At 33.2% G+C, this 17,965-nt stretch overlaps 1 protein-coding gene across 1 annotated transcript; it reads right to left on the reverse strand.

Moving 5' to 3' along the window:
- Nucleotides 1–10,737: 10,737 nt before the first annotated feature.
- Nucleotides 10,738–14,047, reverse strand: LOC139849573 (monosaccharide-sensing protein 2-like). Its single transcript, XM_071839211.1, has 5 exons — nt 13,969–14,047; nt 13,312–13,878; nt 11,926–12,527; nt 11,666–11,853; nt 10,738–11,182 (listed from the first exon to the last, which is right to left on the reverse strand). Exons 1-5 carry the CDS (start codon nt 14,045–14,047, stop codon nt 10,738–10,740), a joined length of 1,881 nt encoding a protein of 626 aa, XP_071695312.1.
- Nucleotides 14,048–17,965: the final 3,918 nt, after the last annotated feature.

Consider the following 17,965-nt stretch of genomic DNA (forward strand, 5'->3'; position numbering starts at 1 on the left):
TACTTTGTCCTCTTCAGTACACTTACTTATGGCAAACACCGATTCGACCTTCTCGGTCCACCGTTTCAATCCGATCGGTCCTTCGGTTCCATCAAATTCCAAAGGTTTGCAGGCAGTGAATTCTTTGTAGGTGCATCCTACACGATTTCCTGTACTGCTAGATCCAAGGTTATTGTTGGTATGTAGCGCAGCCTGTACTGCGGCTATGTTTGAAGCTAGAAAAGTACGGAATTCCTCTTCATTCATATTCACGGTGTGTCGAGTAGTCGGTGCCATTTCCTTCAAAATAGTTAAATGGAACAAGTTAATCATACAGAATATTAAGAGTAGTTAATAGTATTTCGTAGCATAATATGAACTCATTTATAAAAGCTTTTTCTTCATATTAGCGTTTTATAAGTTTAAATTCGGGTAGTACCTACCCGTTAAGTTCATACTTAGTAGCTAATATACAATTCAACTACTACAATTCTATATGAAAAACTGATTATAATAATATTTCGCGTTCAAACTTTTATACAATATTTTACAAACTTACAATACCGCTTATTTTACATAAAGCATGAAATATAGCACACAATAACTTTGATACAAGATAGTTGTGAAGATAATTCTAGCTAGTATACAAGTCGTTCAGCAAAGGCAATAAAGACACGTAATTCATACGTCCAGAAACAAGTCATGCATTCTGGTTTTACTAGGACTACTTCCCATCCTTGGTCTTGTGCAACATAACCGTTATGGCCGTTGATAAGACAGCGTGTTGTAACGTCGTCAAAGGGACGAGGGTTACGTAATGTCCAACAGTCCCGTAATAATCTAAAAACCTCATTTCTTACCCCAATTACCGACTCCGTCACTTGTGGAAACGTTTTGTTTAATAGTTGTAGCCCGATGTTCTTATTCTCACTTTGGTGAGAAGCGAACATTACTAATCCGTAAGCATAACATGCTTCTTTATGTTGCATGTTAGCCGCTTTTTCTAAATCACGAAGTCCAATATTCGGATATATTGAGTCAAAATAATTTCTTAACCCGTTGCGTAAAATAGCATTTGGGTTCCCCGCAATATATGCGTCAAAGTAAACACATCGTAACTTATGGGTTTCCCAATGTGATATCCCCCATCTTTCAAACGAAAGTCTCTTATAAACCAAGACATTCTTGGAACGTTCTTCGAATGTCTTACAAACTGATCTCGCCTTAAATAGTTGTGCCGAGGAATTCTGGCCAACTCTAGACAAGATTTCATCAATCATGTCTCCGGGTAGGTCTCTTAAAATATTGGGTTGTCTATCCATTTTGTGTTTTTAAACTGTAAAATAGACAAGAGTTAGATTCATAAAAAAATACTTATTAATACAAGCAATTTTTACATATATCATAAAGCATACGAACACTATATTACATATATTACACCACACGAATACAACTATCTTATTCCGACTCGCTCGTTTCTTCTTCTTCGGTTTTGGTTCGTTTTGCCAAGTTTCTAGGGATATATGATGTTCCCCTAATACGAGTCGTCGTTGTCCACATTGGTTTAGAAAAACCTGGTGGTTTAGAGGTTCCCGGGTCATTGTTACAACTTAAGGACTTCGGGCGTTGACGATACATATAAAGTTCATCGGGGTTGGAATTAGATTTCTCTATTTTTATGCCCTTTTCCTTATTATTTTCTTTTGCCTTTTTAAATTCAGTTGGGGTAATTTCTATAATATCATCGGAATTCTCGTCGGAATCCGATTCATCGGAGAATTGGTAATCCTCCCAATATTTTGCTTCCTTGGCAGAAACACCATTGACCATAATTAACCTTGGTCGGTTGGTTGAGGATTTTCTTTTACTTAACCGTTTTATTATTTCCCCCACCGGTTCTATTTCTTCATCCGGTTCCGATTCTTCTTCCGGTTCCGATTCTTCTTCCGGTTTCGACTCTTCTTCCGGTTCCTCTTTGGGAACTTGTGAATCAGTCCACGAATCATTCCAATTTACATTTGACTCTTCATTATTATTAGGTGAGTCAATGGGACTTGTTCTAGAGGTAGACATCTATCACATAATATCAAACGCGTTAAGAGATTAATATATCACATAATATTCACATGTTAAAAATATATAGTTTCCAACAAAATTTGTTAAGCAATCATTTTTCAAGTAAACACGGTCGAAGTCCAGACTCACTAATGCATCCTAACAAACTCGATAAGACACACTAATGCAAAATTCTGGTTCTCTAAGACCAACGCTCGGATACCAACTGAAATGTCCCGTTCTTATTGACTAAAAACGTTCCATATTAATTGATTTCGTTGCGAGGTTTTGACCTCTATATGAGACGTTTTTCAAAGACTGCATTCATTTTTAAAACAAACCATAACCTTTATTTCATAGATAAAGGTTTTAAAAAGCTTTACGTAGATTATCAAATAATGATAATCTAAAATATCCTGTTTACACACGACCATTACATAATGGTTTACAATACAAATATGTTACAACAAAATAAGTTTCTTGAATGCAGTTTTTACACAATATCATACAAGCATGGACTCCAAATCTCGTCCTTATTTAAGTATGCGACAGCGGAAGCTCTTAATAATCACCTGAGAATAAACATGCTTAAAATGTCAACAAAAAATGTTGGTGAGTTATAGGTTTAACCTATATATATCAAATCATAATAATAGACCACAAGATTTCATATTTCAATACACATCCCATACATAGAGATAAAAATCATTCATATGGTGAACACCTGGTAACCGACATTAACAAGATGCATATATAAGAATATCCCCATCATTCCGGGACACCCTTCGGATATGATATAAATTTCGAAGTACTAAAGCATCCAGTACTTTGGATGGGGTTTGTTAGGCCCAATAGATCTATCTTTAGGATTCGCGTCAATTAGGGTGTCTGTTCCCTAATTCATAGATTACCAGACTTAATAAAAAGGGGCATATTCGATTTTCGATAATTCAACCATAGAATGTAGTTTCACGTACTTGTGTCTATTTTGTAAATCATTTATAAAACCTGCATGTATTCTCATCCCAAAAATATTAGATTTTAAAAGTGGGACTATAACTCACTTTCACAGATTTTTACTTCGTCGGGAAGTAAGACTTGGCCACTGGTTGATTCACGAACCTATAACAATATATACATATATATCAAAGTATGTTCAAAATATATTTACAACACTTTTAATATATTTTGATGTTTTAAGTTTATTAAGTCAGCTGTCCTCGTTAGTAACCTACAACTAGTTGTCCACAGTTAGATGTACAGAAATAAATCGATAAATATTATCTTGAATCAATCCACGACCCAGTGTATACGTATCTCAGTATTGATCACAACTCAAACTATATATATTTTGGAATCAACCTCAACCCTGTATAGCTAACTCCAACATTCACATATAGAGTGTCTATGGTTGTTCCGAAATATATATAGATGTGTCGACATGATAGGTCGAAACATTGTATACGTGTCTATGGTATCTCAAGATTACATAATATACAATACAAGTTGATTAAGTTATGGTTGGAATAGATTTGTTACCAATTTTCACGTAGCTAAACTGAGAAAAATTATCCAATCTTGTTTTACCCATAACTTCTTCATTTTAAATCCGTTTTGAGTGAATCAAATTGCTATGGTTTCATATTGAACTCTATTTTATGAATCTAAACAGAAAAGTATAGGTTTATAGTCGGAAAAATAAGTTACAAGTCGTTTTTGTAAAGGTAGTCATTTCAGTCGAAAGAACGACGTCTAGATGACCATTTTAGAAAACATACTTCCACTTTGAGTTTAATCATAATTTTTGGATATAGTTTCATGTTCATAATAAAAATCATTTTCTCAGAATAACAACTTTAAAATCAAAGTTTATCATAGTTTTTAATTAACTAACCCAAAACAGCCCGCGGTGTTACTACGACGGCGTAAATCCGGTTTTACGGTGTTTTTCGTATTTCCAGGTTTTAAATCATTAAGTTAGCATATCATATAGATATAGAACATGTGTTTAGTTGATTTTAAAAGTCAAGTTAGAAGGATTAACTTTTGTTTGCGAACAAGTTTAGAATTAACTAAACTATGTTCTAGTGATTACAAGTTTAAACCTTCGAATAAGATAGCTTTATATGTATGAATCGAATGATGTTATGAACATCATTACTACCTTAAGTTCCTTGGATAAACCTACTGGAAAAGAGAAAAATGGATCTAGCTTCAATGGATCCTTGGATGGCTCGAAGTTCTTGAAGCAGAATCATGACACGAAAACAAGTTCAAGTAAGATCATCACTTGAAATAAGATTGTTATAGTTATAGAAATTGAACCAAAGTTTGAATATGATTATTACCTTGTATTAGAATGATAACCTACTGTAAGAAACAAAGATTTCTTGAGGTTGGATGATCACCTTACAAGATTGGAAGTGAGCTAGCAAACTTGAAAGTATTCTTGATTTTATGAAACTAGAACTTTTGGAATTTATGAAGAACACTTAGAACTTGAAGATAGAACTTGAGAGAGATCAATTAGATGAAGAAAATTGAAGAATGAAAGTGTTTGTAGGTGTTTTTGGTCGTTGGTGTATGGATTAGATATAAAGGATATGTAATTTTGTTTTCATGTAAATAAGTCATGAATGATTACTCATATTTTTGTAATTTTATGAGATATTTCATGCTAGTTGCCAAATGATGGTTCCCACATGTGTTAGGTGACTCACATGGGCTGCTAAGAGCTGATCATTGGAGTGATCTAAAAGCTGTGTATTGTACGAGTACGAATACGGGTGCATACGAGTAGAATTGTTGATGAAACTGAACGAGGATGTAATTGTAAGCATTTTTGTTAAGTAGAAGTATTTTGATAAGTGTCTTGAAGTCTTTCAAAAGTGTATGAATACATATTAAAACACTACATGTATATACATTTTAACTGAGTCGTTAAGTCATCGTTAGTCGTTACATGTAAATGTTGTTTTGAAACCTTTAGGTTAACGATCTTGTTGAATGTTGTTAACCCATTGTTTATTATAACAAATGAGATATTAAATTGTTATATTATCATGATATTATGATATATAATATATCTCAGTATGATGTATATACAGTTAAATGTCGTTACAACGATAATCGTTACATATATGTCTCGTTTCGAAATCATTAAGTTAGTAGTCTTATTTTTACATATGTATTTCATTGTTAATACACTTAATAATATATTTTCTTATCATTTAACATAATTAACCAAGTGTATCAATATCTTAATATGATTCATATGTACCTAGTAAGACGTTGTTATAACGATAATCGTTATATATATCGTTTTCGAGTTTCTTAAATTAATAGTCTCATTTTTATGTATATAACTCATTGTTAAAATACCTAATGAGATACATACTTATAATAAAAACATGTTAACTATATATATAACCATATATATGTCATCGTATAGTTTTTACAAGTTTTAACGTTCGTGAATCACCAGTCAACTTGGGTGGTCAATTGTCTATATGAAACATATTTCAATTAATCAAGTCTTAACAAGTTTGATTGCTTAACATGTTGGAAAAATTTAATCATGTAAATATCAATCTCAATTAATATATATAAACATGGAAAAGTTCGGGTCACTACATCACTCTACTTTGTATAGGGCCAAAGGCCAGCTCATTTTCTATATATTCATGCGTATTTAAGAGTTTCGGCAATCGAAAAATATATCAAATAATGATACGCATGCCTCCGCGCATAGCACTTATCACGTGCTGAGATCACGTTTATTTAAGTAATCCCGCGCGTGATAAGAGGCGCGTCATACAGCTTTGCTTGGCGCATACGAAAACAATCTTATCTTTAATTAAATCGTGATTCTTTCCTAACTATAATTCCGTTATTTAAGGTTATTATTCGGGAAGGTTCTAGAATGAATTAAAGGATATCCAGGGTTAGAGTTTCACTATAAATACTACCCTAACCTCATTTATTCGGCAACAATGTTTCCTGTATAACTCGAATCTCCACGACATTTAGGAAACAAGTTTACGGTAACAGGTATGTTCTTTGAACATAAACCATATGCAACCACCCTAGTGGCCATTGTTGCGGCAAGTGCCATCAATGGTAGACTGGTTTTAGTCACCCTTTCGTAGATCATCATCTCAATGAGGGTTATTTACGATAAACCGGACCAGAGATTAAAACCACATAATCCTTAATCACTCATACATTGCAATCAACATTAATCCTGTCCTAGCTACAGATTTATGTTATATCATCAAGATTAATATTATTTTGATACAATGCTAGACAATATAATTTCACGGAGGGAGTAATAATTAAATAATAAAACATAAAATGCTCGTGATCCTTAAGGCCGGATGCAATGGATTGTGAGAGGGATCTGTTAACAGCCGCCAACGGCTAACGACCATCGTCAGCAAACTGCCAACACTCTCGCTAGTGGACCCTGTAAATAGGGTAACGGCCGGATTTATGGGGCCTACCCACTGAGTTTCTTTTTTTTTCTCCAACAACTCTATTGTTTTTTCTTTTAACCAATAATACAATACATTTTCTCTCTATATATATACAAACACTTTTCACAACAAAAACATACATTCTCATTCCATTATTACCCAACACTCTCACCTTCAATTCATATTTCACAAACACAAAAAAAAAAAAATTCAAATGGATTTGAAAGATTTATTAAATTCTCAGAGCGAAAGCGAGGAGAGCGTGACGGATAGTGATAGCGCAGAGTCCGATTCCGATGAAGATTTAATTCAAGACAGTTACAACGCGCTTAACTTACTCGATTCCCTTGATGCGATGGACGAAGATGATGAAGCTCAAAATTCTCGTAGAATTATTAGAAGACGTCAGTTACAAAGAGATCGGATTGATACCGGTAATCGTTTGTACAACGACTATTTCTCGGATAATCCAACATTTCTGGGTGATTATTTTCGAAATCGATATCGAATGAGTAAGTCATTGTTTATTCGTATTGGTTATGCTATTCTATCATATGATTCTCAATCGAGACCCGATTATTTTCAATATTTTGATCATCGTTCCGATGCAATCGGTCAACTCGGTTTCAATATTTTCAGAGCCGTCCATGGCTATGGGCGACACGGGTGACCGCCCCGGGCATCCGGTAATCAGGGGCATCAATTTTTGGTGTTTCAAATTCAGCATTAATCGAGTTCTTAATTGATTTTGATACGATTAAATTGTGTGTTCTTATAAATGAAACGAACCATGACTAATTTGAAACTATTTTAAAAGCTATAACAAGAAAACAAAATTGCGTCTTGTAATTTAATGGAGGTTATTACCAAAGGGCCATTGGCCCAGTGGTATCGAGGTGGCCCTTTCAACCAGAAGGTTAAGGGTTCGAATAATGCTTAAGACAATTTGTATATATAATTCGTGATTAATTCGTGTAGTGGTGTGTGTGAGTTTGCCTTTAAAAAAAATAATTTAACGGAGGTTATTGGTTCACGCGGCTCACAGCGAAGAAGACATCTAAATTTGTTTTATATTAGTGTTATTAACCTCATGTATGATATAAAAGTAACTTTGGCCCTTATGGTTTATTAATAACCACTTTTGTTCCATTTTTAATACTTATACTATTGTAATATCGTCTACAATCATGATAACATATACTTATTTTTGGAGTATTATTACTCTACTGATTACTAATCTATAATAAGTAATATTAAGAGTGTTGCCCATTATTTATTATGAAAATGAAACATTGATCATCGTTATATTAAGAGCGATGTACATTAACGGGTTTTAGATTCTTATAAATTGTGTGTTATTTCTTCAAAATATTTGTGGGGCATGTTTTTATGGTTTCGCCCATGGCATCAAATATCACAGGACCGGCCCTGAATATTTTTCAAAAGTGTACATCAGCCATACGTCAATTGGCGTATAACATTGCGCCTGATGCATTCGATGAATATTTACAATGGGGTCATCTACGCCTCGTGATTGTTTAAACAATTATTGTAAATGTATTATTCATATGTTTGGCACGCTTTCTTTGGTCCAGCAGGTTCGAACAATGATATTAATGTTCTTAATGAATCGGATTTGTTCGAAGATTTATTGGATGGTCGAGCTCCGGAGGTCCGTTACGCTGTCAACGGGCACAAATTTACTAAAGGGTATTACTTGGTAGATGACATATACCCAGAATGGGCAACACTTGTCAAGTCGTTTAAATGTCCAATTGAGCCAAAAAATTTGAAGTTTAAACGCTTTCAAGAAGCCGCGAGAAAACACGTGGAACGAGCTTTCGGTGTTCTTCAAGGTCGTTAGGCAATACTAAAACACTCAGCAAGACCTTTTAGTATCAATAAAATCCGTCGAATCATGTACACTTGTGTTATACTTCACAACATGATCACCGAAGACAACGCGCGCAACATATGCGCCCTCGAAGAGGAATATCTCCGAAATCGAGAAGACATGCCGCGACGTACTTGGGCGGAGAGAGTTGAGCTCCAAGATCGGGTGGATCGAGAGATGCGAGATCGAATAGCGCATCATGTCCTTTGCAACAATTTGATCAAACACATTTGGACACTCCCGGATGATTATATTGTTCGAAACGATTAGCTTTATTTATTGTTTTTATTTATTTATGTATTGTCTTTTATTTTTAATTATGTAATTTTTTTTTTTTTTAATAAAATGTTATTTGTATTTATTTATTGTATTTAAATAATAATTTTAAATTGTTTAAAGTTTGAAATGGAGTGTATGATAGTGAAAGTTTATTGAAAGGGGGATGATTCTCACACACACTTTTTTGATCCTCACACACCTATTTTAACCTTTTACTCTTCTAATAATACTCAATTGGTGTGTGAGGATCAAAAAAGTGTGTGTGAGAATCATCCCCTGATTGAAAGGAATGTGAAATAAATATTAAAGTGTTTGTGCTGATGTGACGCTGATGTGACGGGTAAAATCATTATTAACATCTTGAACCTTGCATATGGCCTAATATTCCCATCCACCTTAAAAAATATTTTAATTTTGATGATGAAGATACGCTTTTGTGTAGTACGTACTGCTGTCAAGTACAAATATAGTACAGGGTATACAGAACCAAGTACAACTTGGAACCTATAGTTAAATTCCAGCCTCTTTGGACTAATATTTGAGTTGTGCGTATCGAAGTAAATGAAGATCGATGTGCTCGTGAACGACGAAGATCAACGTTGTGAATCGGCCTAGTTTAGGATTGTTGTCTTCGTCATTGATAAGCACATCGATCTTCACATACCTTAATGGTTACTTGAAGTTGCCGGAAGCAAAATCATCATATCGTCTTTAATGAAACAAAACAGGTAATCATAGAACAAATTATTGTATAATAATGTGAAATAATTATATGTGTCACCTGCTTATTCTCTCCCATCTTGTTACATAAGAACATGGCAGAAGACATTAGACATGAATATTACATTACTCACTATAAGGGGTATGTAAAGATTATAATGTGTTTTTTGGAGAGTGATTTAAATCAGTACAATTTAAAGAATTACAATTGATTGATAAGGTTATGAAAACAAATATAATGAATTGTTACAGAATTTAATCAAATGATTTATATGTAGAAAATGAAATGAAAAAGATACTACTAAGCATAAGCGTGTTATATCATTTTTGGATGTATATTTTTTGTTCATTCCACATATTCGCTTTGTATCTTTGACCTTTCAACTTTCAAGTGTATGTGATGGGTGATTTTTATTTTAAGTTTTGTAATTGTAATTGTGGATAATTCATATTGACTTCAAGGATTACATTGACCGATCTAGATACAAGCAATGTTGGAAGCAAGGTTATAAAAATCGCTACTCGAGAAGAACACGGTCATGACCTTTTAGGGAGTACTTCATACTTGGCAACTCGGAGAGTACTTAGATGTTGATCAAGTTTGACTTTGACTGATTTTGACCAAATTTTGACCAAGTTTTGACCGCTTTTTATCGATTTTCCAATTACTTCCGAGTTTTGACCAAGTTTCCGAGTAATCCCGAGTTTGACCAAGTTTGACCGAGTATTTGCCGAGTACTCTTCGGGTTGCAAAAAAGAGTACTCGCCGATTACTTCCGAGTTTTGAAACACCGAATAAGATTGGCTATTCTAATTATAAACTGAACACTAACAGTATGTATATGTATTATGTATACATATGGAAAGCAACATAATAATGTTACAAATTTGTCTTTAAATATTTAAGATGGCTAACAGAAACTATAGTCAAAGCTTTAGAAACTGGTTTAAAGACCAGTCTGTTAAATACATAACATAAAATTCCTTAAATAAGATGGTACATATTCATGTCATGTAATCAGTTTTAAAAAAATTTATTGGGTTTTTCTTTTTTTTTTTTTTTTAAAAAAAAAAAACGAATGCAGATACCTAAAATCAAGAAATACAAAATGTTGATTGATGTTTTGTGCGGTTTGCTCTAAACAGGTTACCGGTGTTTACTTAATTGTAGCAAAGTGATCTTAATAACCAAAGATATAAACAAACAGTAAAGATAAAAAAATTTAAAAAATATCATGTTCAAAAGCACAAATAAGAGTTTAAATTTAAAACCAACCCAAATAATCATAATCATAATAATAATAATAACATGAACACACTCCAAAAATATTCATCTCAATTGTGCTTTGCTGCCTCAATATGTTTAGCACCAACTGAGAAGAACTCTGTAATCACTTCCAACGGCATACCTTTCGTTTCCGGAACTTTCAAGAAAACAAACGCCCATGACGCGATGCATACAACGGCATAGAAACCAAAGACACCTGGCAGACCAATAGAAGTAAGCAACAATGGCAAAGAATATGTCACAATGATGTCACAAATCCAGAATGTGAGGGCACAAATGGCAATGCAGATCCCACGAACACGAGTTGGGAAAATCTCTGAACATAGTATGTTTGGTATCGGACCAAATCCCATAACAAAACAACAGATGTAGATGACAACACTCGCAGTTGAAATAGCTGCATTTGCAACGCTACCGAAGTTTACTAACACTCCTATCACTAAAGCTATGAGGCTCAAGATCAATACAGGAATGGTAGTCAATAGTAAAGTCCTGCAATAACAGGATCAGGGTAAAATCGTAAATTCAGCTGTATATGATGGCTAAATTAAGAAATTTAGACGAAAGTAACGTGACCTGTTTGTTTTAAAATGGGTCACTTTTGGTTATGTTTTACCTTATCGGAAACATATCAAAAGCACTGAATGGGTTAATAGCTGACAAAAGTGTAATTTGTTGTATATTAGTATAAACAGGTAAACAGATTCAAGTTTTTCCGCTACCTAGTAAGCAGAGTATTTTTACTCAAATGTTAGCAAGGTTATCCCTGTGACCATTTTCAAACGTTTTCCCTGGTCACCCACGATATGCTGCTAATGAGGTTTTAACCTGAGACCTCATGTGAGGATATCAAGAACCAAACCACCGGGTTTTAAATACTATATTTGTGTAACTATGTTTGTAGGTCAACCCAACTAACCCGAATCTGCCTGACCCGCCTACCTTGACACCTTTGGTTTAATTAATTTTTGTTACCTTCTTCCTGAGATATCCATGAGTCTCATTGCCACCACAATACACGGGAGCATCAAGAGCGTTGTTAGGTTACTAATGAGAAGAGATGAAGACGTCGAACTAATCCCCAAATTCGATAAAAGTACACCAACGCCTGCTTCTTCAAGAATTTGAGGCGTGTAGTAAAGTACTCCATTGATACCAGAAAACTACATAACAAATCAACAAAATTTCATCAAACAGTTTTATTCGATTAAAAAAGGTTCAACTTTAGTTATTACCTGTTGAAGTATCTGAAGACCAATTCCGACAAACAACGCATGCTTCACTCCAGGTTCACAAAGATCAGACCAGATTGAACCTCTTGTTTCTTCACCTGCAATATCTGTGCAACTCGCGTGTTTTCCAACTTTTCGAACGCTTAAAACACTTTCATCGGTAGTCGGCTGAATCATGTCTTTTGCTAAACCAGTAGTTTGACGAGAAATCAAAGGCGAACGTAAATTATCATCTGAATCGTTTCCAGAATGATGATCATCTTCATCTTTACCCCCAGCACTTTCTTCTTCGTCCCAATCGTCTTGTTTAATTTGATCTCCACCTACACTAAGCATGCTTTCGAAATGTGGAAACAGTGCACTTCCTTTGCTTCCATGGACACTATCAAATAGGGTGACCAGTGGGTCCATAAGAGGGACACTTTGCTCGATAAAGCTTCCTGGACGGGATTCAATATGTCGAGAAATTATTGGGATTTTTTCATGATGACCGTACAGATTAATTTTATCAGCTACTTCAATGTCGTTTGCAGGACCGACTATGAACTCTTCTATGGCTATCTGCTCCCCTACTCCAAGACCTTCAACTAGTAACGCCATTTCGCCTGTCGATTTAACACAAAAACTTAAGTTATTCATATGAAGATCACAATATATATGTACAATCATTAAAAAACAGATGTTCATAAACAAAAAAAAACAAAGATTAGTAACCAAATTGCCCAAAAAAAAAAAAAAAAAGCTTGTGGTCTGAAAATCACAGATCACACATTTGTTATTTAAACGCAACTCGCAATACGAGGTCCAATATAAAAAAAAATCGGGACTTCAATAGTTTGTCAACAGATAGATCTCGAATAATACACGTTTTGAAAAAAAACAATAACTAATTCGGAGCTATGAATTAAAGGATATGACATTTTAAAATTTATAGGTTGCGATTTGAAAATTAGGCCACACGCAAATCGATTGGTATTGGACGTATCCGAATTTTGGCCCTAGTCACCTAGTCGCAAATTGCTTGCGAATGCCCATACCCAATTGATCTGCGCCTTGCGTGGCAAATTTGCAATTTACGACTTTTTTCACAAAACGTCATAAAGTGTTTTTATTGCCCCCTCCATATTTTGCCTTCAAACCTCTTAGTTTGCACCCAAAGTATTCATATTTTGCCCAAAAGCCTCCATATTTTTACCCAAAAGCCTCCATGCCCAAAAAATGTTGCAGTGAATGTGAACGCTTTTAAAAAAAAAATTCGCCCCCAGTGAAAAAAAAAAAATCCTGATTATGCCATTGGCTACTATCCGGGTCATATTATGTTACATCAAGAATTTGATATGATGTTCAATCAAGAAATATAAAGTGACAATGAATGTAGAAATAACTTGCCTGAAACATCATCTTTACCGCGTAATCTTTGCAAGACATGTTTGGCTTCAAGCATTCTTCCTTTGCTAACAAGCCATCTTGGAGACTCAGGCAGGAAAAAGATGGTAAAAACGAAATAACCAAGCGAAGGGATCGAAACAACACCAAGCATCAACCTCCAACTTGGTGACTCCATTAACGACATCGCAAAAACCATACAATACGAAAGAAACATCCCACCAGACCCCATAAATTGCGGTAAAGTATTTAATGAACCTCTGATTTCAGGAGGTGAAGTTTCAGATATATAAACAGGAACAAGCGTAACGGCTAACCCAATTCCAAACCCATCTAATAATCTACCCAATAAAAGAATATAAACATTTGGTGACCATAACATAACTAGACCACCCAAAAAATAAAGAATAGATGAGATTATGAGCATGGGGCGTCGACCAAGCGAATCGGATATCGCACCGGAACAAGTTGTAACCAAAGTGGCACCAATGAGTGACATGGCAACAATTAGACCTTCAATAGTTGGTTCGTTTTGTGAGTTGAATTCTTTCTTTATGTATAAAACAGCACCTAGTTAAAACATATTACAACAACAATTATCATCTAAAGATGATTTCATTTAGTGGGTTGTTGAAAAGATTTGATTTTTATGAATTTTACCTGCAATGCAAGCATTATCCCATCCTTGAATCATGTTACCTAGTGCAGCAGCAGCTGCCACCAACACAGCTCCCCTCATTTTCATACTTATTTTTTTTTTACCTGAAAAAAAATAAACAAAAAATAACTCATAAGCTATTAAAAAACATACAAAAAATAACAAAAAGAGGAAGAAATTATAGTGGACATAATACCAGATTTATATTTTAAAAATATGATGTTGATCAATATGGCTTCAGTTTGAACTTTGAATACTAATTTTGATACATTTGATTCAAGTGATAACGAAAAATTGGGTTAATAGGATGATTGATTTCCTTTTTATAATATGATTTTTGAGCAATGAGTATGAAATATTAATCAAACCAATGAAGAAAAAGAGTAGAGAAAAGGATGATTATATATACATATCTGTTTTGGGGAACATAGCATAGTCTTTTCTTTGAGTTGAGGGACTACAAATGTAATTTGTTGAAAGTAAAAGGACTGGGTTTCGAAAATTAATATCGCAAAAATCCTTATGTAACGACTGTTGAGATATTGACACTTGCCCCCACGTCTTATGTCAACTTATTTTATCAAGAAAAAAATAAAAAAACATTATACGCAAAGTTTACATTGTGTTGGATTTTTTTTTTTTTATGGTAACATGAATTTTTTTCAATGAATATGTACAATATATTCGCTATAGTTTCTTCCAATATCGATATGTGAGTCAAATATTAATGGATCGGATGAGTTGAGTCGGTGGTTAAGATTGCCTTTTATTCAATTATATTAGTATTAGATATTAAGTTATAATCCCTTGCATCCATTAATTTTTTTAAAATCCAAGGGACCAATGAGGGCGTGACATGTGGCGCGAAAATCACAGGTGATTGAAAAAAAAAATCGAAATTTTGTTTTTTGACTTTTTTTTGAAATTTTTTTTTTGAATTTTTTTATTTTTACAATCACATGTAATTCTGCATGTCAATCACATGTGATTGTAAACCCAATCACATGTGATTATGTATGTCAAATCCAATCACATGTGATTGTGCAGGTAAATCACATGTGATTGTAAAAAAAAATTGAAGAAAAAAAAGTTTCGAAAAAAAAAAATTTTTAAAAAAATTTAAAAATAAAATTTTCTTATTTCGAAGAAAAAAAATTTGAAATTTTTTTTCAATTACATGTGATTTCGCGCCACATGTCGCGATCTCATTGGTCCCTTGGATCTTAACTTAATTTATAGATTTAAATGAAAATTCCTCATTAGATACTACCTCCGTCTCATTCCAATAGGCCATTATTCTATTTTGGGTTGTCCCATTTTGATAGTCCACTTCCATAAATAGAAAGAAAAGAAGATATTTCATTGGTGGATTTGGAGAGAGAAGATATTTCATTGGTGGAGAAATGAAGTTAGTGGGATTTCCTAAAACTGCGTGTTTTTTGTTTGTGGACTATTGGAATGAGACGGAGGTAGTATTAGATATTAAATATTAAATATATAATATTTCTTTAATTTGTAGGTGCCAACGAGGAAACTATATACGAATAAATAAATTGTAATCTTGATCGACTTTTGTGACTTCTGAAGGTACACAACTTATTGATTAAATTGGATCATGTATGTATCTAATTATGTTAAATTGGATATAATGTATGTATCAAATATTTTATAAAATTTGCAATTGCAATTCAAAGGATAATAAAATTTTATAGAAATGACTGTGTGTCGATAAGGATTATAGACTCTTAAAATTGACTTATCAAATAAGTTAATTTTTTTTTTTTTTTTCCGAAAGGCATCAAATAAGTTAATTTATTTGATTGATTATTTTCCCTATTAAAAAGATTCAATGTGAAGTTGACTATGTACGAAAATATAAAGTATATATGTAAATGCAATATTCTTAGTTTTTTAATTGATGCAAAACTAGAATAAATTATTTTGAGAAAAGATTTAAGACAGATTTGATAATTAGTTTTGTCTTATATTTAAGAAAATCTGAATATATATATATATATATATATATATATATATATATATATATATATATATATATATATATATATATATATATATATATATATATATATATATATATATATATGTATATGGGCAGGATCAATGGGGAAGTAACAAATCGGGGGGAAACGGGGGGAAGTAAAAAAAAAAAATTTCGTTTTTTTTGGAATTTTTTTTTCCGGCATCAAGATCACACGAAAATATGAACATTTAGAAGAGACACTTCGTGATGAATGTTATTATTTAGGCGGGAAAACGATCGACAAAAATAACATTCAAGATAATATTGTTCGTGAAGAATATGAACGTTTTTTTTTTATGTTTTGTGAAGTAAAATTTAGCTCGATTTAGAGTTTAGGGTTTAGGGTTTGGTGTTTTGGGTTTATTCCATAAACCTAAAACACCAAACCCTATACCCTAAACTCTAAACCCTAAACCCTAAACTCTAAACCGTTCGTGTTAAAAACTCAATTTAAATCCTAAATCTAAAGCCTAAACCCTAAATTTCTAAACCCTAATATCTAAACACTATAAACCCTAATATCTAAACCCTAATATCTAAACCCCAATAGCTAAAACCTCAACATACGCTCGAAAAACACGATAATTGTTATATATTACTTCTTCGAGCGTTTTCCCGCCAAAATAAAAACATTTATCACAAAGTGTCTCTACTAAATGTTCTTATTTTCATCCCATCTATAATGTTCGTGAACAAAGTTTTTTCAAAAAACGAAAAAAAAAAAAGTTTTTGCTTCCCCCCGCTTCCCCCCAATTGGTTACTTCCCTCTTGATCCTACCACTATATATATATATATATATATATATATATATATATATATATATATATATATATATATATATATATATATATATATATATATATATATATATATATGGAGAGGATCCAGTGAGAACTCAGCATGTGTGAGAACCTGAGAACTCCAATTCGAGCAATTTTGGTGAAATTCGAGCAATTTTTGGTGAAATTCGAGCAATTTTAGTGAAATTCGAGCAATTTTAGTCAAATTCGAGCAAAAAAATTTGGCGGGCGAGCAAAAATCAAGAAGTTAGAGCAATTTTGGTGAAATTCGAGCAAAAAAAAATGGCGGACGAGCAAAAATGGTGAAATTCGAGCAAAAATGGGAGCTGCTGAAAATGTAGAACGGAAATTGTAGAACCGAATTTGTATAACAGAAAAATGTAGAACATGTTCGAATTTCTCCAAATTTGTTCGAATTTCACTTGTTCTACATCAAAATCACTTGTTCTATAATTACATAGTTCTATAAAAAAGATGCAAGTAGATGCATCTGTTCTTCATCTTCAAAAAAACAGAGTATCCATTGTCTATCAATAAATTACAACTTGCATATACGTGGGTCAAACTATTAAATTTCTTTCTCTGTGAATATTAACAATTACAACTTGAATATATGTGGGTGAAAGAATGATGTAAAATCATCACGGACAGGTGCAACATACACAAATGAAGATAATCATTGATTTATCGAATTGTGCAATTTCATGTTATAAATCCTTCATGAAAGTTGCTCCACATCAACCATTAAACACTCGATCATCATCAATTAATGCTGAAACATCACAGAATTCTGCAATTAAATTGTTGACTACGAAGAACACTACGTTGACTTTCAGATCTGGAGCTCTATGATGTTATACATTCGGATTTTATGAATCACGAAGCATCACGAAGTAATAAGGATTCAGTAAATCATTTCAATTCGATCTGAAACTATTTAATTTGTGCCGGAGACCAAAATGGATAGAGACGAACACAAATGAATAACTCGAATCAATTCACCTTGCTAAAAACTTCAAATTTCAAAGGTGCCCCTAATTGCAATTATAGGTGTAATCGGAAGAATTGAGATAATTGGGGAAAGGAAATTGGGGATAAAAGAAATTAGGTTATTGTAAGCAATTTCATTTGTATCTGAAAAATTATTCGACCTAGCC

The sequence above is a fragment of the Rutidosis leptorrhynchoides genome, chromosome 5 (assembly GCF_046630445.1).
Source record: "Rutidosis leptorrhynchoides isolate AG116_Rl617_1_P2 chromosome 5, CSIRO_AGI_Rlap_v1, whole genome shotgun sequence".
NCBI lineage: Eukaryota > Viridiplantae > Streptophyta > Magnoliopsida > Asterales > Asteraceae > Rutidosis > Rutidosis leptorrhynchoides.

Bases quoted from the DNA above. Each gene is read 5' to 3' on its own strand.
- LOC139849573 (XM_071839211.1), bottom strand. From the start codon at position 14,047: ATGAGGGGAGCTGTGTTGGTGGCAGCTGCTGCTGCACTAGGTAACATG. The intron at 11,854-11,925 runs GTAATAACTAAA...TTTGTTATGTAG, and splicing joins GTCTTCAGATACTTCAACAG to TTTTCTGGTATCAATGGAGT. The intron at 11,183-11,665 runs GTAACAAAAATT...CTGTTATTGCAG, and splicing joins ATGGATATCTCAGGAAGAAG to GACTTTACTATTGACTACCA.